The sequence below is a fragment of the Scomber scombrus genome, chromosome 22 (genome assembly GCF_963691925.1).
Source record: "Scomber scombrus chromosome 22, fScoSco1.1, whole genome shotgun sequence".
NCBI classification, from domain to species: domain Eukaryota; kingdom Metazoa; phylum Chordata; class Actinopteri; order Scombriformes; family Scombridae; genus Scomber; species Scomber scombrus.
Window position 1 is genome coordinate 16045277 of NC_084991.1, and position 27236 is coordinate 16072512.

Consider the following 27236-nt stretch of genomic DNA (forward strand, 5'->3'; position numbering starts at 1 on the left):
TGATATATCTAGGTATGACCGATTACTGATCTCTCTCAATCTCTGCTTCCACTTATCAAACCCGGCAGCACCAGGAGCGCTGGACTTTGTGGGTAATTAAGCCTGAATATGCAGAAGAAAGAGAGAACTGAACAGTGGAAGGAAAGAAGTGAGGAGGAGAAGAACACGTATCCAGGGAGCAGTCAGGAACTTGGCCATGGCTGCAGGAATGGCAGCTGCTGCAGCTCACGGTCGGTGCACACCCATCTCTGTTATTTAATCCCCCCCTCTCTCTCTCTTTCTCTCTGTCTGTCTTGTTTTCTCCTCACTTTTATCACCCATGTAACTGCTCGCACCCTCCTCCAACCCTCACACGCCCACATATGTGGCCGTATCTAGTTTTATTTTCCTCTCGTGCTTCCTATCTGTACGCACGCACCCTTCACGGCTGTGCCAGATATACAGCATCCAGCCTCGCAGCCTCAAGTTCAAGTGGCGATCAGGCTGAGCTTAAAGTGGAGGCTTTTGAGCGAGAAGCAAACAGACTGCATCAACCTGGTTGGTCTATATTACTCTTTCAGTGCCAACCCTCTGGTGCTAACAATGTGTGGTCGCTCTCTGGAGCCCCTTTTGACCACAGATTCTATCGGAGGAGAGGAACTTAATATATACAGATGGGGAGGGTAACCATAACAGAGGTATGGTGACTCTGATTCAAATGAGAGAGAGAAAGAAAATGAAATATACTGCGGTGAAAAGGAAACAGAGAAAAAACAGAGATGGAAAAAGTGACTGAGAAGATGGGAAAATATAGTAAGACAGAAAGAGAAACTTGTCTTTTTTTTTTAGAAAAGAAACTGGCAGGGCTGAAAGGAAGAAAAGGGATGTCAGGAGGGAGAAAGTGCCATTGAGTGGCTCCACACAGAGATGGTTCACCCAAATATTTGTGGGAGCCTGTCTACAGCAGGCAGGCTGTGACTCAGAGCAGCAATAATCACTCAGTGACTGGAAACAGCTTCTTCCCTAGTACTGTAAGAGCATGTTGTACAAAAGCCTGGCTCTCCACCCCAGCTGTTGTCAAGGGCTGTAGAAATGGTGGATTAAAAAGTTGGTTTAAAAAGCACCTTAGGAAGTTTTCTCCTTTAAAAACTAAACTATTCTCTTTCTATTTTTCCTATATAATGCACTGCAGTGTTTGTAGGAAGCTGATTCTGTGCTTGTACTTGTTTCAGAACAACCCAATTAGAGGAAAACTGAGGCGGAGGATTCTTCCCGGGTCTTGCTGTTTGTCTTCATTAAATCTTGTTACAGCTAACAAGTGCTTCTCAGAATGAGGCCGTGTTATGAAATATTTGCGTCAATGAGCTGCGTCCCATTTGCGAGCTTTGATTCTGGTTTGTTTTTCTACTGCACTCCGTGGCCCTCCTCCCACGCCTCACTCTCTTCCTGACAAGCTGTGCAAGATGCCAGGAGGACTTTGGGCCACTTGACGACCCTGTAGACATCTGCTGCCTGCTACACATGTGGTTGGACCTGACACAAGCTCACAGATGGGAGAGGGAATCCCAGGAGGCAACAGTTCTGCTGTAAGACCTTGGAGGAAAATATTTGGGAACTGCTGACAGAACCTGAAGTCTAGATCTAGTACAAGGACTTTACTATTTTGGTTCTCTCACAAATGTGTTTGTTAATTTATTAGCATCCCATTTAGCTACTGCACAATTACAATATTAGCTATTATTCTGGGGCTCCAATAGTATCAGGATAACATGAACTTTTAAGATAGCTGATGCTGTGTGTTAGCTGGTTATGGCCTATCCGCCATGATACCTGCTTATGGGAGGCCTCAAACCTGAACTGATTCTCACAAAAATGCACAAATACTAGTTTTTGTTTTCATCTTTCGTTATTGTTGTTATATAAACAGATTTCATCTCACAGTATTTCAGAGCTTTTATGATGATTTTTGTGCTTCTGCCACTATGTTATTTTAATAGAAGCACAATTTTAAAAAAAGTTACACAGTAATATACACCTAAAATTGTGCAAACTATAGTACTTGATATGTATATATCTACTCATATATTATTACTTATTGGTTAAACTATAAAAGGTTTCAAGAGCTTGAGTGTAAGGGTTTTGAAGGTTGTTCTTACCGTAGGGTCTTTGCCTGCCATTTGGCATTCCTCTATTTTGCTGGTAGACGCAGGCCAAAACAACTGGTGGTAAAAAAAACAAAAAAAACAAAAAACAAAACAAGAACAAGAGTGAAATTAGTGACACATGGGGAAATGAGTCCAGTAACACCAGTAACAGATTGAGGAGAGATATAACCTGAATATGGACACGCTGAGATTTGACCATGTCCTGTTTACACAGACAAAATGCACAGGGAACATTTTGTGGAAAACGAACAAAACAAATACTCTATAAATTTATATTTCAGTGTCAATGATAACAGCTAGTCTGTGGAAAATGTGTGTGTTTTCAAACCCCAGAGAGGTGCTTAAAGGTCTAGCTCAATGAATATATCAAGCAATTTACTCAGAAAAAATGGATGCGGCTCAGCATTCCCTGGGGGAACCTAAATGCTTTCCCATCTGTTTATGCACTTCCTGCCTGTCAATTACACTGAAGATAACTCCTTCACTGCATACAGAATCAGTTATCAGAGAGCTCGAGCATTTTTATGGCTCTTTTGAATAACCCTGAAATGATTGTGATCATGGCAAATGTACGGTAATTTGCATGCCATTGCAGAGATGATAATGATACCACGGCAGCAATTTTATTACATGCCTCACGTACTGTTATATTTAACACCTTTATTGTCTTCTTTGTGGTGGCTAGCAGAAAGAGATGCCAGTTTTAAACAAAACGTTACAGACCCTAATAAGCATCTGCTGACCTTAAGTGTACTATGGGTGATGTTATTGATGTCCATGGAGAGGACATGGTCTTTGCAGCCCACATACATCCTGTCCTGGTCCTCATCCATGTGCAGGATCCTGTAGTCCATAGCCTTGTCTGACAGATTGTAGTGTTCAAAGGACTGGGAGGCCTGCAGGTCTGAGAGACAATCAGAAAGAAGGACAAAATCAGTATTTATTAACATTAGACACAAACAAACTTCATATCCATGAGATGAGAGAAATTCTCTACTACAGTCCAGTACAAAACTTAATTCAAAAGAAACAACCACATGCAAGCCCACACTAATCTCAATCTGATCAAAACAAGACATCTCCAAATTATGTCATATGCATGTGTCAGATCTCAAAAGAAGAAATCTCATGAGAGGTAGCACAGTAGATTGCAAGCAACAATGAAAATCTGCTCAGTTAAATTCAGATATCACCTTTAATCCCTCTTCAGTATTAAAAACACAGCAGGGCGTTATAGACAACTTAAGTCATGTCTGAGACAAATCTGACTAGTTTCAAAAATTAATAAAGACTGATTACTCATTTGGCCTTGACTCTGTGGGGGTTGAGTCTGAGTCAAGAGCAAGTCCAGATGGGGTTTGAGACCGAGTCAAACTGGAGACCAAAGAAATAAAACAGCGACCAGCCAGTATTCTTCTTACTGTTGTTCAAATTCAGTGAACTTTGATAAAACTTTGATTAATCAGTTCAGTGCTTTGGATTTAGAAAAGCTTGAAATAGGAAACAAGTAGCAGTGAAGTCTTTCAAATCAAATATAATGGATGCCGATTCAACTGATTTAAATCACAAGTTCATATTTCATCAGAAAAACAAATGGAAACATTTACAAAAATATCATTTCATTCTAACTCTGAGAAAAAACTTAAAATCAGAGATAATAAAAAAAAACCCTCAGAGAGCAGACCAGAGACCACTTTGTATGTAAAGTATATGTGGCAATTTTACAACCTTTTAGATCAAGAACATATTTTCTTTGTGACTTTCTCATTGTTCATACATTTTAGGATTTAAGGTTCTTAAAATGATGCAAATTTGCTACTTCTTTGTAAGATGAAATCAGACTACTCAACATTAGAATAAATGGCCCCTGATATTGATCTTGCACTGATTTTTTGCAAAAAAAACTCAACTCATTTCCTGTTTCAATTAACTTTCATCCAGTCAATCAAAGATAAACTGTGACTGAAGCAAACATGCTGGAGAAGATACAGTAAACCAGATGAAAAAGTCTTGCAGAGTCTCTTCTACTCATTAAAAGCGCACATTGTTCGCACACACGAAGTAAACATTCTCAGACAGTTATTTTCAGCTTATTTGCTCCAGAGATAAAGAACTCTCAACCATACCATCAAAGGCCTACACTGTCGAAGCCAAACTCATGCATATTTATCATTTTTCCAATCAGCACTGAGAGCAGGAGGTAGGGGGGCCAATGTAGATCTACACCCCTTGTTTCCTCCCCTCCATTGACCCTCTCTGAGCTCTCTTTGTACTCCCTCCTCTAATCAACAAACAGGTTGCCTGTGCTTTACTTCAATGCCTTGGGGTAAAGTCACATTTTCATTATTGTATGCAATACGCTTTTGAGGCTGGGGCCTTTTATCTTGAAGGAAAGTGGCTTTTCCGTGCCACCCCTCACTCTGATCACAGGCTGTTGTTTGGCACACTCACCAAGTTAAGCCTGGAGTGTTTAACTTTAAATAGAGGCAAGTTAACCACTTCAGTCTCAGGCAAGTTTCCCAGGACTCTTCACTGTCTACATCCACTATGTTTAGGTAAATTTCCTTATATGGTTAATGTCTTGAGCAGTGTATCATTCAAGGCGAGAGCATCATCTGGAGACTAATGAAGAACATGAACACAAATATGACTCTGCTTTTACCTGACTTGCCAGAAAGCAAAGTAAAAGGAAAGGTGTCCTGTCAAGCAGATGTATTTTTAGTAAAAATACACTTCTAAAAGAGAAACCACATCATCCCCATGCTTCAAAGCCAAGGAGATAGCATCACAGATAGCATCGTACTGAGCTTAGTGCCGAGGCAATATTATCCTAACTTTGAGAAGGCTAAAAATGTTACACGCATTACTCTGCCAGAGTGTGAGCCACCAAGGGTGAAAGACTCACTAACAGCTAATTAAAAACACGCAGGGCTCCAAATTCTGCCAACAAAAATCAATTTTATACATCTTTCCAAAACACATGCTTGGAGGAGATTCAGGAAAACTTTTTAGACCAATACACTGTGCCTCATTTTTACTCCTTGAAGTAAACCTTAATTTAAATGCTTTCTAGCTGGAGCGGGAAAGGTGGTCTCTGTTATTAAAGATACAGCTGTTTACATGGATGGTCTGAGCTGGAGTTTTAGTTTTACAATCGTACATTAAAGCCGACACAGGCAAAAAATAATCTCTGCGGTTGAGTTCAGAATCAGTGAACCACAATGTTTCAGTTACGTATAGCCTGAAGTCATGTGAAAAAGTCTGGAGGTGATAAAGCTGTTATGCTTTCTATATTAATTACAAAATAAGAAGCCAAAATATTAAGTTTTTGACTTTGAAGTTCTGACTCCTCCTATACCAAACTAGGGGTTGCTAGATGCTATAGGAGGAGTTAGTTTAATGGGCACAGTGTAATGATCTCTGTAATATCAATGGCTATTTAAAGGATGGTAAAGTTTTATGTCTTTATAATTAAATATAAATTCACTGCAAATTAATTCATCTTCAAATGTTACATTAACCATTGCCACAGAAAACTGTAGCTGCTGATGAGCAACACCAGTCTTTAGTGATTAAAATCTATCAATTTCAAACAGAGTGGATAGTGGTTTATGAACTAATTCATCTTTTTTTAATGGCCAAAGTTTCTTTTCACCATTTCAATTTGTTTGTTGATTTCAGCTCTTAAAAATCAAGGTTCACTGGCTTTTAACAGCCCCCTACTGTTAATTCCCTTCAGCATCGTCTTTTCAGCTCTAACCTCTGACAGCATCCCTCCACAACAATTCACAAGGGGATCAAATTGTCCAGAGGGTGTGGCGTGGGGTGAAATAACTGTTTAATATTATGGTTAACTTTGTATTGTTTTCTCAGTAGGGAGAAAAAGGAGACTTTTATGTTCCCTCGTGAGGGTGCAAGGCCAGTTAAGCCCAGTGCTGTGATGGGAAATAACAGGGGTGTATCACATAAATCCAGCGTATTCACTGCCGAAACCTTCTGGATCCAACATACCATTGGATCCAGTATCTTCCTGGTGCGCTGCTTTCAGTCTCATACAAACATGTTTAATGCCTGCACTGCTTCAGCATTGTAGACCAACATCAAAAGTTCCCATTGCCAGATGGTGCACCTGCTCTGTCAAGGAGAGGCAGGGGGTGGGGTGCTCTCAACAATCGTCATTCAATATATCCATTGGAAGCGTTTACAGAGTCAATGCCAGGTCATAACCTTCAGATCTTTGTAGACTGAGGCTTCTACTAGTGTCAGATCCAAATTCCTTCCCTCAGTGGCAAGGGTTTTTTTGGCAGGGACTTTAAAAGTTTTCAGTAATTTTCTAAATTAGATGTCAATCTATAAAAACACACAACAAAAAGTTGGGGATTTTTTTGTTTTCATCTGTTTGCTGAAGTAATCCTCTGGACCAAATGTGGTTCGTTAGTCATGATTTTATGTGGATTCCTCATTGTTGAGATCACACAACTCCCTGTGAGGGAGGAGTGTCAAAAGTGTTTGTGAACGTCATTACTCAGGCATCGCTAAGCAGCTTGTTGTCGATGGCGTGGTTTGGGGATGCAGATTGATGCATTTTGTGGATGCTGGATAGAATAACAGATATTACAACAATAAGACTTGTGCTCTGTGCAAAGAAAAGAGGATCTGCAGTTTTAGGGATGATGTGTCTTGATAGAACAACTGGGATAACATGAGGTAATGTCTCTTGTGAAATGTCTTATTCTGTTGTTTTGCCTTGCTTGGAGCAGTGCTGTCCTCTCTGCAGGTGGATGGAAGCAGAAAGAAACTGCAAAAAAGAGAGGAAGTAGGGTTTGAGCTTTGACAGTTGGTGGGTTTTCTATTATGTATGTGGGCAGGTGGACTTTACATCTCCCTGTGGACCTCACAGCAGTCCCCAGTGTCCTGCCTTTGACTTTGAGCTTTGACCCATGGTTAGCCCATGGCTTAGACGTCCAACTCACAGTGATCCAATCCACCCTGATCCATGCGATGGACAGTGGGGTTAGTGGAAAGGGCAAGGTGGCGACTGGAGAGCGGAGACTCTCCCTTTGATGTGGTTTATTTGTGAGAAGTGGTCAAGCGAAAGCAGCACAAAAGCCTTTTGTTGGGCTGAGAAATGACAGCAGTGCTCATTCAATATTAAACAGCAGGTTGCTTTCTTTGCTGGAGGCCATATTGTATCAGCAGAAAACATTCCTCCCATGTTGGAGGAATGGCTATATTGCAAAATAGTGTAAAAGAGCAAGTAGATAAATTATCTTATTGTATTGGAAGAAAAAGATCAATCAGATGATCTACAGAAAATCAACTCTGAAAATTAATTAATTTAAATAATGCAAAAATGCAGATCACAGTGTTCAGCTTGTTAGCTGTGAAGATTTGCTGGTTTTAAATCATTGTAAATCACATAATCTTTGAGGTTTGGAAAGTTGGTTAATCAAAAACAAAATTTTAGGACATTTTATGTATTAAATAATAGATTAAAAATCAATTTACAAAATACAAAGGATAAGAATCTATTCAAATTACGGATTAACAATTACAATTACAGACTTTTTAAAACTACCATTTAGTATGGGAAGTTTAAAAAAAAAGTTGTATGCTTCTGTCAACCAGTCAAGTTGCAGTTTACATCCATGTCGGTTTAGACTTATAATGTTTGTAGAAAAGACTTTGAAGGAATTTAATAAAATGTATTAAATGTATATTCCTTGTATGCCTTCACATATTTGACCAATAATGCTGATTCTGATAAAACAAAAAGTTGTAGCCATGACAGTAGACAATCCTTCAGATATGTATGTTGCTGTAAAGAAGCTACAAATACTAAAACTAGGAAGGTGGGTAGCCTAGCTTGGTGTCACCAAATCAGTATCTGAGCAAATGTTAAATATGGTCACAATCTCCCTGTCTGTTCCAGAGTCATTGTGTTGAATAATGACCAGAGGAGTGTTTTAGTAGAACATTACAATGTCAAAGTGAAGTTGACCTTTGACTTTTTGGATATAAAATGTCATCACTTCATCATTTTATTTTGATGCCTTTTAAAAACTGTACATCTGCAGCACAACAACAAATCTAAAGAGCTTCCGATATGTTACGTTCATTATTTTGTGTCAATACATCCTTGATTGTTAAACTTCCTTGGTATAGTTTTTAGAAATTGCATTCGTTTAGACCCTGGCAGCAGTATTTGCATTTGGTTTGTGCTTTTCTACAACACTGCAGAAAAGATATCTGAAGTAACATCAAGCTGTCATTGGGGTGGGTAATTCAGCATCCTGCAAACTGAAAGAGAATTGATTGTGCATGGACAGAAACTCAGGGGTATTATATCAGAGGGACAGCAAGCTACCAAGTTCCACAAAGTAAAAAAAGAACATTGTTTTTTATGTAATTGCGGTGAAAAGCCAAGTAGAAATAGAAAGAAATGTGGACAACAATAAGGGATCTGTCATTGGTTTGTCTGGCAACAACTAATGTGCAGTAGAGATTGCAGTGCTCACTTAGCTGCTTCTCAGATGAGCGACAGCTATGCTTTCATTTCCATCTGTTGTTATTATATAGCCAGGAAAGGAAAGACAACAGCCACAAGGAAGCTTCCCTTAGGTTGTCAATCCGTAAGAGTTTCTGACAGCCTTGGCTTCCAAAATTGTTTGAATGATCAAATAACCAAGTTTCGTAGCAATGCTTCAAAACAACGCTTCCATGGTTTCTGGTCTGGGATGTCAAAACAAGGAGCGGTTTGTTGTAATGCAGCATTGTAAAAAAATAATTAGAGATTCACAGTGGCTGGAAAATATGTGGGATCTTTTTGAGAGAGGCAACTGTACTTTGGACAGCCCGTGACTGAGGTTTTAGGATCCGGTGCCAAAAGACTGAGCTGGCGTTACTTGAACAGCCTCGGGGGTTCTTCTTCCAGTTTGGTGGGAGATAACATGAAGTGGCAGAACACATGGCATCATGAAGGGAAATGGGGCAGGAGGAAAGTGGTTAACACTGAAAAACACAGCTGTAGAGTGCATGTATCCCCTACTGTTTACCAGGCGAGGGACTCACCTCATGAAAATCCATCTGCAGAGTTCAGACACTTCTCTGTTTACATGAAAAGGTTATAAAATCAGCATGGTGCAACAATATGGGATTATTTTGTCAGAACATTAGTTTAGCCGTTGCGCAGCAGGAATAAACAACTTTAACCAAATGGATTAAGTATCTGAAGTGTTGGGTTTTTGATTAACATCAGTGTCTGAACACAAGCCAAAAGGTCCCTGCACCTAATTAACACTTCAGGGGTGGACAGTGGGCCAATTACAAACCAGCTTTAGTGTCTCCCATGTAAATCAACCCTCATCAATTGGCTCTCTACCTGAAAGGCCAGCATGAATAAATTAACTCCATGCTAATGAGACTCGCTTTCCATTCAGTTTAAGGAGCAACCTGTTATATGGTTGTCAGGGGTAGCCGGTGGGAGGACCCCAATCACCCGTCTTGATAAATATTGAAGCAGGGACTTATACCGCCTTCTTGCAATTCATCTCTCCTCACAAGATGGAGTGGGTTTCATCACGGAGGCCTGACTTCAATCCCTGTGCCAAATGCCATCGCTCTTTGTCTGGACAATGCTAAGAGCTCTTTGGGTTGAGTTCTGGATGACTGCACTTACCTAAGACAGTGCTGGCCCGCTTACACATACTGCACCAGTGAAAGACTTTATCCTGGCAACTGACAGCCCTCTCTGGAGATAAAAAATGGCTGTTGCCCGAACAGGATAGCTGTCCATTCTCCTTGGGGACTCAGCCCAATACTATACAGTAATGACTGGTGACATATACATATCGCAGAGGGGAAATTAAGGTGTCGTTCAAGTGCAATGAGACCACCCAGGATGACTTACGCAGGCTGACAGAGTCGTCTGATTGTCTGTCCAAAACACATACCCCACATTCCCAGGCAGGCAGCACTGCGCACTCAAAGTGCAAACAGCATGTACAAACTTACTGTACTGCAACAGGAGCCAGTGTTGGCTCAGTGAGGGAAAACCTCATATCTACTGCGTCTCATTAATGCTCTGATTGTTGTCTGTCGCCAATTATGTATATCCAGACCCTCGTAATGAGAATCATATGGCTGCACAGAATGCCTGAGCTCTTATGTATGTCTTCGCTCACATTGGCTTCCCGAGGCAGACGCCATATCTAAATATGACATGTGAGCCCGGAGTATATTTTCTCCCTTGGCTGTGTGTGTGTGTGTGCGTGTGTTTGTGTAGAGTGATGTTATCCAGCACCAATGTCAACTGCCGGTTTCATTGCATGACTGACCTGCTAAGGTGTTGGATTATATTCCCTGTAGGAGATGAAATTTGAGATGACAACCTGTCCATCATGTCAACCCGCCAGCCAGCTAGTTTGCAATCCCAACGCCCCAATTAGCACCTGGCTTCCCTTTCACATGTCACTGGTGGTAACCCTCCCTTACACAGAACCAACCCGTACCCCCTGCCTCTCCGCCCCTTAGCCCTGACCTCTCACCTGCCCACACCAGGAGCCTCTAGTTACCGCTCACCTTCTACAGCCAGTAAATCACTGCAATTCTACTGTCAGGGAGGCTCTTGTGGAGTCTCCCAGGTCTAGAGGGGGGCTTGCAGGAGATATGGGTCAGAGGACTTTCAGAGTTGATGTATTTACTAGTCATGGAGGGCAGCTAAAGGAAAAGGGAAAAAGAAATAAACCAGGTGGGACTCCTTTCCTCTGCCATCTTCAAGGCTGACACTGTGTCATGTTTAAAAAAGTTATATTTCCTCAGTGGTTTGATGTCACAGAGGTCGAGAGGTTTGTTTCTGTGGTGGTGAGAAAATGTAAAGACTCATTTTAAGGGCAACAGTGAGTAATGCACCTGTTGAATGTTTTCCAGCTCTAGAAAAAGATTGTTTACATACTCTTTGTGATCCAGGCGCTCAAACTAATTCCATTCAAGTTGTAAAATACTTTAAATAATGGAAAAAGGAATCTGCCTTAATCCACAGATAGTGGATGCCCTAAGCTCTGCTCAGCCAACAAAAAGCTGTAATATGAGCGGTTATTGAATGATTTAATAACCTGTGCTTACATAATTGCACCACACACCAGAAAAAGGAATACAAACAAACTTGAATTTATAGTTTCAGGTCATTGATTTGTGATAATGCCAACCTCCAGCCCAAGGATTTTCCAGCAGACCTTGGCTATCCTTGAAGAGATGCTGTCTTTGTTTATATTGATAGCCATTGATTACTTTTCAACACGTTGTGCAGGAGGAATAATAAAACATTGAACAGGCTAGCAATGTCAGACTCATGAATGGCAAAACAGGCAGGCAGAGAAGGGCAGCTGACAGAGGAGCTGTCAAACATCTCACACACTGTCAGCCCCAAGGCGGTGCAAGCTGGAGCTCCCCACACTCCTTAACCCTCCTGCAGAAAATGTCAATGCTGCAATTCAGGCAATTAGATGGACATCTTGGGACATGAGTCTGGGGAAAATGCATACACAGAGAGAGAAACAGCTTTCCCAGTAGTCAGACAAAGAAAACACACATGCATGGTTAACCTATAGCTATTTGTAGCATGTCTGTATGCCCTTGCTGACAGCTTTGACAGGGCCGTGATTTGCCCTGCCAAGAATTCCCTATAATCACAGGCAGAGTATCACTGATTTTACTTCACAGGCTTGATTATGTTTACCACTGAATAGAGGAGATGCTAATGTTCAGGTCTAATGTAAAGCAGAGACTGATGAAAGAGCTGTCCTGTGTTATAAAAGAATTAACCAGAAGGCAAAGACATAGACATCCAGGTCTGCTTCTCGCTACTTGTCTTGACCCTTTGAACTTTTGTTGACCCCAAAAGACTACATTATGTTTTCATGTCTAGCATCTATGTCAATGTATTTTTCTTCTTTTCACAAGCCATATAAAGACATATCCATTCTTTACCCTTATATTGGATTTAAATCTGGGACATTACCTTACAAGAGATTAATGTAATATTGGCTAACTTGGCTAATACCCTTTTGAAGGAAAGAAAACACAGTGAATAGTTTTCAGATTGTCTTAAAATAGTCCTGGTGGTCTTGTGCTTCAGGTATTTTAAGTATCCGCTGAGGAAAATAACTTGTGGACGTTTCACAACTTTATGGAGCTTGTGACGCTGAAGAAAACCAGATTCTTAAAACCACATACTTTTAATAGTGATTCAGCAGAAAGGTTTGCCACCGAAATGCAATCAAGTGAAGGAATGCACATTAAGGCACTTACTGCACCAACAATTCTCTTTTTCAGACCTGCTCACACACTCACTCCTGCAATCCCTCAACACCAAGTAAACATCCTTAACAGCCCGACATCCACCTACAGTGTATGAACAGTATCATTGCTGCATGAATAATGGGGGGTGAGTGGAGGTAGTAATGAGGCATGATAAAAGTAAGGAGTAATCTGTGGAGGCGGAGGGATCTGGTGTATCCGCTCTCTGATGCCTAGTTCCTGATCTCCACGCCTGGTTCTGTTCAGGCTGCGAATGAAGCCCATGTGGCTCATACCAGTCTGAGGGAGCGCTCATTAAACCACAAACATCATCTTAATCAATCCCTCCTATGTCTCAGCCAGGCTCCCAGCCAAACATGTGTGTGCAAAATCTACATCATCCACACGAAAGCTTGTGCAGGCCGGCTCACTTTCAAATAAACACGTCTCACGGCTTGCCATACATACTGTATATATTTCTAAGTTAATACTGTATTGAATGCTGGAAGTTTGCCAGAGCAGGGTGAGACCACTGATGAGGTTAAATGATCCTGATCATAAACACAGACCCACTGCCCCAACTGGAGGGATAAAGGCTGAATTTTGATCCCACCATTCATGGAATGGCATTTTGGCAACAGCAAAGCCACCGTCTGATACAGTAGCAGAGGCAGAATATTGAATGTGCTGTTGTACTCAATTTACATCATATGACAGCAGTACGAGGATTATTTTAATGTCTGCAGCACGTAATATGGTAATATTAATACACACAAGAAGTCATTTTGTCCTTGCAGTCGTTTGTCAGAGCGGGTATTACACAAATTGAAACTTACCGGCTTTCTTAGTTATTGGACCAACCTCGAAAGCTGTGTGACAATGTTTAAAATTAACAGCAGCTGTGTGATAATCTTGCCTGTTATCTCAACACATCATAGGTATTCACAAGTTACTATCAGAGTTATTTGGCTAGAGCTTTCCCTGTTGCTTCCCTTGTGGGTTGGGTAGCATTTGACAATTTTAGATAACAGCGTTGATACCAAAACAGCAATTTAAACATATTTTCAATACCTCAGGTTGATGAGTACAGAAGTTTATTAAAGAAAGCCAAAAGTTCTGAAATGTTGTCTGTGCACAACTCTTTGTGATCCAGATGATTATGCACTTGATCAAAAACTGAATGCCAGCATATTCAATCCTATGCTCACATTTTAGATTGCACCAAAAAAGGCATTAGGTTTGATACCCAGCCCTAGAGAAATACTGTTTATGTGTTCCAGAAGCCTGTTTGTTGGAAGTAATTTGTAAGCACTGTTTAAACACACATCACAAATGGTGGCAAAGACCCATCTCACAAATGTCACTTGCAAACTGCATATAAATGTCTGAGTCCTACATTCTTGTCACATCTTCATGCATGGGTGGCAAGTTTGGGGTTTTGTTTGATTATTCAAATGTGTCAAAATCAATAGGAGAGGAAATAATCTCTTGTTGTAAATTGCATCCTGCATGTTACAACTTTGATCCAGGAATTAAAAAATAATCTTAAAAATCTTAAAAATGACAAGCCTGTTAAAGGCAGCACGCAAGGTCACACATCTGGCACTCTCAGCCGTCTCTCTCTCTGTTTAAACACAGCGCCTTGTTTTCTACTTTCACAAGTATTTGATACAGATGATGTGATGTGTGGATGTGGATTGATTGGTTCTGGGATTTCATTTTATGTAGGAAAACTGTAAACTTTGCTTCCCATTTTCTGTAAATTGTGAGGTGATAAGACCAAATAAACTATGACAATAGTATCACTGTAGATTTTCAAGGAGTGTTTTAACATGTGTGTATAATTGATTAGTTGCAGTTGTGACATTTCTATGCTTAACTTTTTCTTTCGAATCTGTACAATATACAGAATATCTATCAGGCATGCCACAAAACAGGCCAAGATAAATGTTGAAAGAACAGGCTATATTTAAAGCAAATGTAAAGGAGTAATTATCTTTTATCACGCAGGGTATACCTAAATAGTTTTGCTGTAAAGAAAGGGGAGGGGTTGTGTTTATTATCTGAGGCTCAGCAGAGAAAGGCATCGCTTGAGAGTTTATTATTTGGGTAAGCTGCATTTTTCACTGTTTATTATGCAGTTTTAATTGTGGTCTGGCTTTGTTCACCTCGAGAACACAAGCGTAAGCAGAGTGAGAGCGAGAGGAATGTCAGAGACAGCAACTTCTCTGCAGGACGTGAGGCTATACGCCGGGAGTCCTGTGAACCTGCCTTACCCCTGGATAGGATTTCAGCAGTGACACGAGCAGGAAAAAGGGGGGAGGATATTCCAGTGTCTGGATCTATGTACAACTCCAACGTCTCATTTATTGGTTTATTTTCTTGGTTTAGTTAGTTCCAGCCTATAATAATTAACAGATCTTCACATCTGGGAGCAGAAGGATCCAGCCTCCAGGAATGACCTTTTGGCCACCCAGCAGGTGCCAAACCACCTGCACCTTCTCTCCCTCTCAGGATACTGCTCATCCAGTCTTCTTCCACGTCTCTTCATTCATCTTTCTGGCTGCTTTGGATGGAGCCCAAACTCCCTGAATTTTTCCCTCAGTGAGGACTTCCAGTGTTTATGGGAGAAATGAGCCTCCTTGGGCCAAAGAGTCTCCCTACATCTGGTGCTAACCCATGCGAACCCTGTCCTGCTTTTAAGAGGGAGTTATGACCCTATTCCTCCACAATTTGAAATGATTTCTCAAACAGACACCAAGGTGGATCTACTCATGGCTCCCTGATGTCTCAGGTCAAGTGCTATATGTAGCCATAAAAACAATGTCTAAGGAATGTAAATCCACACCTGAAGTTGGCATTTTAGCTTGAATAAACATCCTTCTCTTTCATAACCTTTCCTCTGCTGATCTTTCCTCATAAATTCACCTAAATGTATCCCGTTACCATTAAGAATTAACTACAGAGACTGCTGAAGAATTAGTGCACTTTAGATAAGAAAGTCAAGCTCTCTATTTATGGTCCTCCCTGCGGCTAAACACTGCTACAGTGAGTGACACAAATCAAATCTAATCCACACTCAGTAAGGCAATCGGGCACGCCAGGATTATAGGGATTGGCTCATTTTCAGGATGGCCACCTCTGACCTTTTAAGCTGGCTATTTGCAAACACGGAGGAGAGAGGAGTGAGGGAGTAATGTGACTTGAGTGGTCAAAACTAAAGCCTGTCTTTAGTTTGTAGGTTTTTCCCTTCTTTTAGACAAGGGTTTTGGTATTTTTCAATCTGCCTTTCATATTTAACAAGTCACAGAGAATGCAGAGGAGAAACAGACTGGATGTTGACTGCTGACCGGATCAGATATTTGGAATAAAAACAATCATCAGACAAACTTGAAAGCGTGAGTGGGGAAACAAAGACAGAGGAGGAAAAAGTGAGACCAAATGTGAAACATGAATACAGGAGGTAAATGTGGTAACTTTAGTCACAGTCACAAAGAAACAAAAGAAAAAGAAAGCAAACTATGCCTGCTTTAGCCTCACACTGAAAGTGTTTTCCAACTCTCTGAGTAAAGAAACTTTACTGACGGACAGCCTCAGCTGCTCCGCGCTGCCTAATCCACAGCAAGAGGTAGTGAAAGGTGATCAAACGTCTCCTTCAGCCACTGCACACTATCCAACCACTGAGAAAAGGTTACTGCACCACTCGCTGCGCGAGGGCATGAGTGATCGGCCAGCTCATCCACACCGACTCACGCAAGCATGCACGTATGCATGCACAAACACACACACACACACACAAATTCTCCACCCACACACAGCACGTTCTCATTTCAAGAGAGCATTAAAAATTCATAAAATAATCTATGTCAAAGAAATTAAATAAAACAGGAGTATCAAAACCAGAGGCAGCAACAATACCCACAGGCCTCCACTATGGAGTGATGTGATTAAAATTTAACTAGGAACAGATTCAGGGTAGTTCTGACAAGCAATGCCACCTCCTACAGAGGTTTGACTTCTTGCTGACACACAGCAGGATGGACAAGGACTGGATCTTCAGGGCCTGAGGTGTGTGATTATGTACGTTGTTGGAAATGTTTCTACCAAGGAAGGATTATTCTGATCAAATAAATAAACAAACAGCCTGGTTGCATGAGATCTGAAAAGTCTAGGTAAGCCTCCTCCATAATGACGCAACCAGGCTTGCCTTGATTACCAACCATTTGTTGAGCATTAACGCAGTAAACACATGGCATTACTGCAACCTCATTTCATCTGCAAGGAAACTAAGACAAAGGCCAAGTCAATGGTTTATATGCATATCTTTCTTCTTACCTTCGAAGGGAAGGAAGACTCTTGGCAGGGGCTGAGGGAGGCTGGAGACCCCAGTGGAGAGGAAAGAGAGAGCCAGGAGGGAGAGCGCCATAGCTGACACCAGAGGTGGCCTGGCCAACCCCTCTGGCCTGCCCATGACTGCGCCGCTCAGAAACCACGTCCAGTCACTGCAGCCTGTCGTGAGTAATTGGAAAGAAAAGCAGGGATTTAGAGTGTATTTATCAGTGCAATATGACTACAAAACAAAATCCTCCATGTCTTGGGTTCACGGTGTTTGTACTTTTGTCAAACCATAACGGCTGTCACTCTTAAAGCAAACCAGAAACTTGCTTCAATCATTATTAGACATTTAGGTTACTACAGTACATGCTAAAATATAGTGATTCAGACATTTTTGGCCACATGGGGGCAGCAGAGCAAGCTGTAAACGCAACATTAATGACATATTATGACATTATAAAGTTGATATGGTGAATGTAGCAAACAGACACAGAGCAACATTAGCATTAATTTGCAGCCATGTTTCTGTCCGCTTTGTGAATTAAAGTCAACTATTTACTCCCCTTTTAGCTCTGTTTTGTCTACATTGACTACAGAAGGAAATATCTGGCTCATAAGCTACTAAATGCTTAACTATGATCACTACTTCGCTGCTAACTGTGTCTGCAGTTTAATGCTGAACAGGTGGTCATTGAGAAACAAAGCTCCTTACAGCTGAGATTGACACCTTTCACATTATACAAAATCATTTGACCCATTATTGAAAAACTATTTAAATGTGTTTACACTGACAGCAGTAAACACTGTAACATTAATGTGGGAAAAGTGACAAATACTGTAAACAAAACAGATTTTTTTCTCCTACAAACATGCGATCAGAATTTATAATCTAAAAGATGCTATAAACAAATTAATAAAAAATATTTTTGAAATTCTATACATAGTAGTTATAACGTACTAAGCTCAGCTGAGGTGTAGCAGTTTTCAAGTGCTGGGTAGGTCAGGTCAATTAATATTTAAAGCGCCAAATCACAGCAGTGATTATCTCAGGGCACTTTTCACATAGAGCAGATCTGGTCCGTCCTCTTTAATTTACCCAACATTCCCCCCATGAGCAAGCACTAAGAGAAAGCAGCAATGAAAAACTCCCCTTTAATGGGAAGAAACCTCGAGCAGAACAGGGCTCTGGGTGGGCGAACATCTGCCTTGATTGGTTGAGTAGGTAAATTAATATGTTAACTTGTAGATCATTACATACATTTTTTATTCATTTGATAGAGCCTGTGCTAATATGTGCTCAAATTAAATGACATACCATCAAACAATTACCTTAAAACAGTAAAAGAAATACATCAGCAAACAACACTGACTAACAGGATTTAGTGCAGTCGGTCTGACAGGTCCAGAAATACTGACATAAAGTGAAGTGTTGCACAAGCTACAGTGAGTAAAGACACAGATGAGAGGACTTGTCAGTTAAATCCCATCACTTACTATATCTTTGCAGATGCACCTCTCTTAAATATGGATGAGTTAAATCTGCACAAAAGAGCCGGAGAAATGCTTCCCTCATCCTCCTCCTGTTCCTTTTCTGTTAACAGAGCAGTTCAATTATTGATAGAGGCAGGTACTGTACTGCCTGTGGGGTGCTAACTCCTGCAATGCAAAACTCCACTGCTGGAGAAAGACTTGGCTGTTTTTACCCAGCAAACTGGCTCTTACACTACCTGTGATGTACAAAACCCACATTGTTCTTGATGTACAAATGACCCTTTTAAATGCAGAAAAGAAAACACTTCTTTTACAAGACAGTGGATCTTTGCTCTCATGGTGTATAGATGGGCAATAAAAAATTGATGGCATAGAGATAAGAGAGCTGCATGATTGCTATAAAATTTTCAGTTTGGTGTGTAGTGTACAAATAGGTTGAGATATGGGTGTGTGTGGTGGAATGAAGCATGTTTTACTATTCAGGTACAGAAAGACAACATATGGAAAAAGAATGAGACCTATTTGACTGCGCTCGAGATAAGTAAAACAGCATGGTGCCTTTCTACACAGCCCCTGCCGCTGTCCTTTAGCCGCTCTGCTGCTGCATCATCCACACCCTCCCTCCACCAGAGCCTCCTTCAGCTGGGGCTTCTCCCCTCCAAGTGGACTCCAAATGGCTCTGACCCTGTCCTGAGGCTCAGCCCTTGTCCTGGTCTGGCCTTTGTTCAGCCAAATAACAAAAAACAGGTGGTGTCTAGCCATGCAAATGTGTTCTGAGATATCTGGCTTGAGCAAATTACAGTTCTGTTGAAAGTTTTTCAAGTATCTGAATGCTGACCTGTCAGCATTTTGAGCAATTTGTTTTTCAAAGCTGTGCAAAGAGCTGAAACCAAGACCTTTCAATGCAGACGTCCAATAATTAAATATTCAACGTGTGTGGCCATCTCTAGTCACTGTCTTTACTTTCTTACTGTTGCAGGATTTTACCAGGCCAACACTTGAGACTTGAGTATTTTTGCCTTCAAATATCACGTCTTTGGAGTGTAAAGTTTCAAGTAAGCCCAAAAGCTGTCAAGTCCAACTCTAGTGTGACATGCTCATTTTTGAGACTTGAGTCTAAATCGAGAGCAAGTCTCGAGTCTCCAACTCAGGGAATAGGGAATTTCTTTGGTAGAAAGTTCAGTGAAGCATATATTACAATCCAGAGCAGCATTGTATCTGAAAAATGCCATGACCACCTTGAACTAAATGTCATAGTACTGACAGAAATCTGAGAGTGCCAAAAAGCTCTCTGGATGGCTAGATATCACGAGAGGAAAGTGGAAAAAATGTTTTTCTTGTAATTTGGGTGAAATGGCCCTTTAAATTGTCCACCTACCCCTCCCTTCACACTTTGAAAGAGGGCTCTGGCCTGGAAATGTCGGTCTTACAGCTGCTTATGTCATTGCCAAGGGAGTTAGACTCCTTCTGTGCGTCCTATACCATCTCAGCAGGTCAGGCTTAGACACTTCCTTTGCTTCACAAAAGCCGCTGTTTCTGTGATGATCACCACACCGAGGACACGAATGAGCTCACTACCAAACTTCCCTCGCACTAGTGGGAGCAACGTAACGCTCGCCTGGTTTAATGGGTCTCCCATTAAACAAAAGGTGCATTACTGTTTGTTGCCATGAGTAAAAAAAAATACAAAGCAAATAGATTTTGTTATGCTCTTCAAAGTCCAGAAATTCCAGGAAGTTTGCCAGGAATGACTGCGATGGCAATTAAATGTCTCCACAAAGGAGGTCAGCCTGAGTGAGTTATATTTCCAGTGGGGTGTAATGATAATTGAGTTTATTGTGCATTCCTTGGCTGACAGCCTAATTAATTTTTTATCCCACTATTTCAGAGGCACTGCTAACTAATATTGATGAAAGTATGAAAGTGATTGTTTGTCTCCCATCTGCTCCTGTTAATCTTTTAAACATATTAACATAATATAGCCACAAGAAATTGAGGGAGGAGGTCTTCCCATCTGGATTTAGGTTAGACAGATTTGATTATTTTGTATTTTTGCCTAATTCTACATTGAATAGAGAAGTAAAACTAAAATGGTAAACAAGTTGCTCACTCTGTCCTGTCCCGCTTCTAACCGGACGGTGTGTTCATACCACACCCTGTCATTCAGTTTGTCAGCCTCTCTGTTACAGCCACACATTCCCGCACAAATAGGCACACACTCACACACATGACTAGCAGGCGCAGTTCAGAACAGCAAAGTATGTATTTCAAGTATTTAAAGTAAAGACTTTCTTGTTAAATAACATAATAATTTGTGATTGCAGCATTCAAACCCTGCAATTCTGGTCAGTCCTCTTCACAGTATTATATAAGGACTTTATATAGTAATACAAAAAGCCTGGTTAAGACTTTAACCAAAAGAAAAACCTTTTAAGAGCACTAAAGTTATACAGAAATATTTACCTGGCTAAATAACCATTCTAACAGTTTCATTTTCTATTTTATTAGCTTCTGAATAACGCAACAACTGCAACAAAGTCATGACTCATGTCCTGGAAATTCATACTGCATTTAAACTAGAAAAATACACCCACAGCAAGTGAGGTGAATAAAGCATGTCTGGGTAGTCTGATGTAATACTACAACGAGGTTTACAGGGAGCAGTAGTTGAAAATATGATATCTAAGATTTGGCAGACTCTACATCAGTCAGATTGAGTTTACTTCAAAATATTCTCACCAGTTCTCACTGGTGGGACACTGCACCTGTTAGCCTCCTGACTACCACCTCCTCTCTGCATCCAATATGTGATCTGCCACACTACAGTGCAGCGCAGTACAGCCAAGCACAGGACAACACAGCAGGTAGACTTCTTTACCTACACAGACAGGATCAGGACCAGTCCCTGGTCCAGAGCTCACCTTTCAGGAGCTTCCTCCAGTTTTGGTGCCAATTGAACGAGCCGGGTACCAAACCAGACCTTTGTTGTATTTATCCACTTCAAAAACACCTTGTTTCCAGTCTCCCCCAGTGACACCACAGAGGAAAAATGCTGCTATTCCATTTAAGTGCTCACAGAGCAGGCTTGACTGAGAGAGAGCACAGGAGAGAGGAGAGGAGAAGAGAGAAGGAGGAGAGCGAAAGACAGAGAGGGCTGGTGTCCTATTACCCACTCTCCACTGAAGTCCCCCTCCTCCTTCTCCTCCTCCTCTCCTCCCCTCCTCCCTTCCACGATCGTCCTCCCTCCCTCTGTTAACTAGACAGCAAACAGATCACTTTAACATGTTCAGCTCAAAACATCACAGAGAGGGAGAGAGAGGGTGAAGCCAGAAAGGTCAGACACATTCAGGACCGACTCTGCTTTTAAACTGTAGAGGATCAAATGGCCATTCCAAAGGTATGAATCTCCCTTCCATGATATGAATGAAATCAGACGTTTTATATTAATTTCTATTTTGATTTGCATTATTAGCATCATCAGGTTTTCCACAGTGAATCATCGTATAAGTATTTTTGCTGGAACCACTTTACCAATCACCAAGTATATCAAACTATGCAAAGAAAGAAAATATTGCTTAAATATAGAGTTTCATACCGAAAAATTGTAAAACAAACAAACAAAAAAGGACTAAGAATCTACATGCCATTGACATTGTGAGACCACAACATCGTGCTGATATTTAGCAGGTATAATGTTTAGCAGGTTCACTGTCTTGGTTTAGTGTGTTAGCATGCTAATATTTGCTAAATAGCACTAAACACAAATTACAGCTGATGGGAATGTCATTAGTCTTGCCGTTATTTCGTCATGAAGACTGTAAGTTAAAGTTTGACTGGATGAAAATGTCAGGAATTACCAAAAATTATTACAATTCATCCTGAGGGGAAATCAAGTCAAGTCAAACTTTATTTGTATAGCACATTTAAAACCACTGCAGTTGACCAAAGTGCAGAACAAGCTTAAAATACCAAATACCAAAATAAATAAATATCTAAATAATCTACCAGTATTATCCGATAGTTGCCGAGACATTTTGCTTGAAATCACAACTTCATGGTGGAGCTACAAGAAAATCAATCACCAAATTCAAATTATTTAATAGAAGTTGAGATATATCACTGGATGAAAAAAAACGTTTACCTGCTGGTGGCACTAGATAGTATGAAGATATTTCAGTAAAAAAAAAGTAAGGATATCGTCATCTGCTGGGGATCATAAATCTCTGTACAAAATGTTATTCCAATCCATCCAAGTTGTCGAGATATTTCAGTCTGGACCTACAGTAATAGGTGGACCGACCAACTGACCGACATTGCCGTCTTTGAGAGCCACACCACTACAGGGTGCCTAAAAACAGCTGACCTGTTCATTTTTTACTTTGCTGATTCATTCTGTCTCCAACTATACTGTATGGTCAAATCTCTTCCTCTGAGTAGTCTTGCCACAGAAGTGATGGATTTCATGATCAGGACAGAAAGTTAGGTGAAGTAATAATGTAGAACATGCTTCATCCAGTGTGGTCAACCATGAAAAAAGATGTGGATTTCCTTTTGGTAAGAGAGGCACGCTCCGTTTCAAACCCAAAGCACGCAAGCTGAAGTAGAAGATATCATGTTCATTCCATGTTCAGTCTACACTTACAGTTTTGCACAGTGGGGTAAGCGTGGTCAGCATACAGAGAGCTAAGAACCATGCCAAACCTGCATCGACATAAACACATATTTTCCAATACAGATAATTGCATCTCTGGTTTCAGCACAAGCAGAGTTGGGGGTCATGTCTGGCTATATAAATGTTGCAGTATGTGTCACGGTGTTAGCCACAAGCCTTTGATTCAACTCTATTTCCATGCTAAGCTCCAAAGAGGGAAATTATGCTCTGTTTGCATTTTCATGAATGGATGCATTTGTGTTACTCCTGAACTGTCATATGTCACCTAACTGCTGGTATGAGCCAGGATGTGAAGGATTTTACACTAAAGCACTTTGGCTTCAAGGTAAAATTAAGGTTTATTCCTAAAATCACAGATCAGGAAAGGAAAGGAAAGGAAAGGAAAGGAAAGGAAAGGAAAGGAAAGGAAAGGAAAGGAAAGGAAAGGAAGGGAGAAGTGTGTGAGGTAGGTATTTAATGAAAGCGTCTGACAGAAAGAAAAAGTAAACTGTGTAAGGGGGGGAGAAGATTGCTGGTGGCTGCTGAGACAGGAGGAAATAATTACCCCTCTCCTTGACAATGGAGCTTGATTTATGCCTCTCCAATTAAAGTGTCAGGATGGCCCACTAGAGCGATGCAGCTTTTTCATTGGGCCATGAAGGCAAGATTGCATTCTTCTGATTGGTGGTGAGAAGGAAGAATGGAAAGTGGTGAGTGAAAGCAATAGAAAGATGAGGCGCATCCCTTTACTATCCCCACGACGGAGCCTCAGCAGTAAATTAACTTAATGAGACTGATTAGCCAAAGTGAGTGTAACCAAGTGACAAAAACCAGACAGGTGTAGTGTCTGACATCAAACATGATTACAGGGGAAATGAGAGGAGATTGTTGAGTTTCTTTGTAAGCAGAGAGTGATGATAAATCTATAAAGAAATATCTGGTAAACATGTTTGGTCTCAGGTCAAAAATACAGTCTGGTCACGCAACATCTCTTAATCTCTTGCCCATGCACACTGTGCACCTTTAAACAACCCGTCCCTTGTTAGCATTGCAGATGTTATGCACTTGTCACACTGCCGTTTAATCCGTGGGGCAAGGTCAGGAGGAGAGCACATGTATGGACTGTGTAAGCTATTATCTAGTCACAGGGCCAACGGAAACATACTAATGTGCTGTCACTGCTGCTGAAATGTTTTAGTTTGGGTCTCATTTCTTTTATGATTTTGCTTTTCTTTCCCGGGCAGACAGTCTGTGAGAAACATGATCAACCAACCACAGGAAATCCATTTATTTCCGATGAAGCTGAAAAACCAGGAAAGCTGACAAGTTTGTTTGCCAAGAAAAGTTGAATGAGCAAAGTTTTCATCGGTGGTTTTTGAATGTTTCTTTGCTTTCCAATATTTGATTTTCCTCTTAGTAAACACTAAATTGGAGAGAAACGGATCTCAGGCGTGTGAAGCTTTGGCAGGGCTACAACTGACAATTATTTTCATTAATCTGCTGCCTATGGTGCTGATTTGCTGAATAATTGTTTAGTCTATGAAATGTCAGAAAATAGTGAAAAACGGCTGTTATTCAGTCTAAGTTCAAAAATGTTCAAGTGAGAAATCTTATCTAACATTACATCACTGCAGTCCACCGTGTAGATGGAAATTCAACCACTTGCACGGACTACAGCCATTAGACCAATCAAACAAGTTACATGGGATGAGTTTAATAGTTTCTTTAAAGGTTATCTTGTAATGAAATGTAATCCATAACATCCAAAAAGAGCTGTTACAAACAGCAAGATAGATGATGGTAATGATTTTTGAAATATCAAACCAGTAAGTAATTTTTGAGCCTGGTGCATGAGTGAAACACCAACTGATTGATTTTTGTGCCGCATGCATTTCCCTGAAATATTTCCCAGGCATTTTCTCCATCAGGGCAGCTGCTTTCATCATACATATGTTCTTTCTATCTCTGCAGCCGGCGCTTACATGTGGCTGACACTTTTATAAACCCGTGAAAGTGAGGAAAAACAAAAGGCAAAGATGTGAATAATGGGATCACTAATTAGCTGCCAGGCACCAAAGGGCAGATCTGATAAATGCTAAACAGGCACAGGCAGTGTCCTTCACTTTCAACAGCTCACTTTGGGAGATTAATCGAGAGGTTTAGCCATCTCTGCAAAAATGGGGTAAGGAATTCTGCCAGAGTCACGCTCTGTGTCAAAACAGCTTGAGAGAAATCTCCCTGCGCCACTTTCTCAGTGTCTGAAGTCGTCAGCTTGAATCCATACATTACTGTACAAGTACAGCACTGCACGGAGTCTATCCTCCATGATGTGGAGTGACTAGGGCTGAAAAATGAGATGGAGTGTGACTTTCTCTGTGAGAGGGTCATTTCCATAACAGAAAGGCTTCAGCGTTGCATGATCTCATGCTGCAGATGAAACAGAGGGTTCAGTACAGACTGGCAAAGAGAGGAGAGAAAGGGAAAGGTGAAAGAGGAGAGGGGAGACAAATAAGTTAACTTCACAAAGTGGCTCATTTATTTACCTACAAACTGTGTTTCCAATTAATCTTAACTTCCATATTTAAAGCTAAAAAACAACCAGAATCGTTTCTCTGTTGGGTATAAATCTAAAACCCAGATGAAGAGGATGTAAGCCAGCTTTTCCGAGAGGCATGAAGCACCAATAATAACAGCAGCAGCCCACAAATTTGGTAATAGTGCTCTGTTTTATACATGGCGCAAAACCATGATAGTTTATACTAAAAGAAAATCTCGAAATCAAAATGAAAGTTCCCTCAGCCAAAGGCAGAACAGGCAAAACATTCATAACAGCAGCTTTAAATACCTCATGGCACTTCCCATTCAAATAGAGTTACTCATGGGGATGGAAAGTAAAACAAACCCCCCCCAGAAAAGAAAACCACACTTGGATGAAAACATCATCATTTAACATAAAGCTTAATCACCTAAACCTGAACTAAATCTATTACATCATCAAATGCCAGATGTCAAAGTAAGGACGTCTTCTTTAATATATTTATAGATGTTGGAAACACGACACTCGTGGTCTGAAATGGGAGGCAAACAGTGGTGTCCTGCAGCAAAGTCCACCATGTTTGGAGGTGGCAGGTTTGGTGGATAGGAAATGGTTTATGCCCCAAATTATCAGTTAAAGATAATTTTCTGACAATTTCAAGGTTCACATGCAGACATGGATTTTCATTCCTGTTGTTACACATCTCATACATGCGTCTTTAAATGTGTATAATGTTGTGACGTCCTTACAAGGTATTTTAGATTGGAGAAGTGCAAGTATGGTATGGAGTTTTGATTTCTTTTAGACATTTTTCAATATAAAAAAAATAGAAAATAAAAAAGCAGTGTTCTTTGAAACACATTTCAACATATTTTCTAATGTAACACAGTTTAATAAGGCTCATAAACTTGCAGGACAATGACAATTGGTTATGTAGTAATGATGAGATAATTTATTCCTTATACTGTTTTGACAGGGAAATCAAATGCCACAGTTAAAAGATGGCTGACGTGGAGCCCATCTGTCCCTGTTTTACTTGACATGCTATACTTGTTTCTCAATTTTCTTGTGTGTCTCCTCTGCCATCACTGCACATCATTTCCTGCCTGCCACACTTCCACCTCAGTGGGTGGGGGAAATAATAAATCAAATTAAAAGTTCTCTACTCGAGGCATTAACTTCCACAGGGGAACTAATGGAATCTGGTTATGATTTATCCAACTTCCTGCTTCTTGTGTAGCTGCCGTGCTGCATCTTATACTGAGCTCCACAGTAAGGGCTTTTCTACCCTGAGATCTTAATAGATTTTTAATAAAGAGCACCTTTCACTTCCACAAGTTTATTAGTCTGTCTAATAAACTTAATTAACTTACAAGTTAAACAGCAACTTTTACAGTAGTTGCGGTTTTTAACAGAGGCAGCTACACAAACCTCAAATTGGATTTATATGATGTTTTCTGGTTTCTATAAGCAAGATTCCAGATATCAAAGCATCTGTATCAGGACGCAGCAGTGTCCTGATACATGCATTTCAATGCTGTAAATCAGATGTATCTGTCTTAAGGGATAAGAAAGATCACTTCCAAAACATTACATCCAACCTCTTGAATTTTGTTTTAGGTTTCCCCTAAAGCAGCTTCCAAGTAGGGAGAAGCACTTTCCCCACATTCTATTGCAATGACACTGTGTATCTATTTGTTCCAAGGCTTGGTTGAGGCTAGATCATGCCTTTATGAAGTGAAAGTATTTAAAACCCAATCACATGTTAAAAATCTAGATGTAC

At 40.6% G+C, this 27236-nt stretch overlaps 1 protein-coding gene across 1 annotated transcript in view; it reads right to left on the reverse strand.

Annotated features, from left to right (window-relative positions):
• The window catches only part of sema3c (sema domain, immunoglobulin domain (Ig), short basic domain, secreted, (semaphorin) 3C), a 39126-nt gene extending 17929 nt beyond the window's left edge, over positions 1-21197 (reverse strand). The window contains exons 1-4 of the mRNA XM_062443339.1: positions 21149-21197; positions 16776-16949; positions 2888-3048; positions 2136-2198 (exon numbers count right to left, since the gene is read on the reverse strand). Coding sequence (XP_062299323.1) covers positions 2136-2198; positions 2888-3048; positions 16776-16911 — 360 coding nt within the window. The 5' untranslated portion in view covers positions 16912-16949; positions 21149-21197. The remainder of the gene's footprint in view (positions 1-2135; positions 2199-2887; positions 3049-16775; positions 16950-21148) is intronic.
• Positions 21198-27236: the final 6039 nt, after the last annotated feature.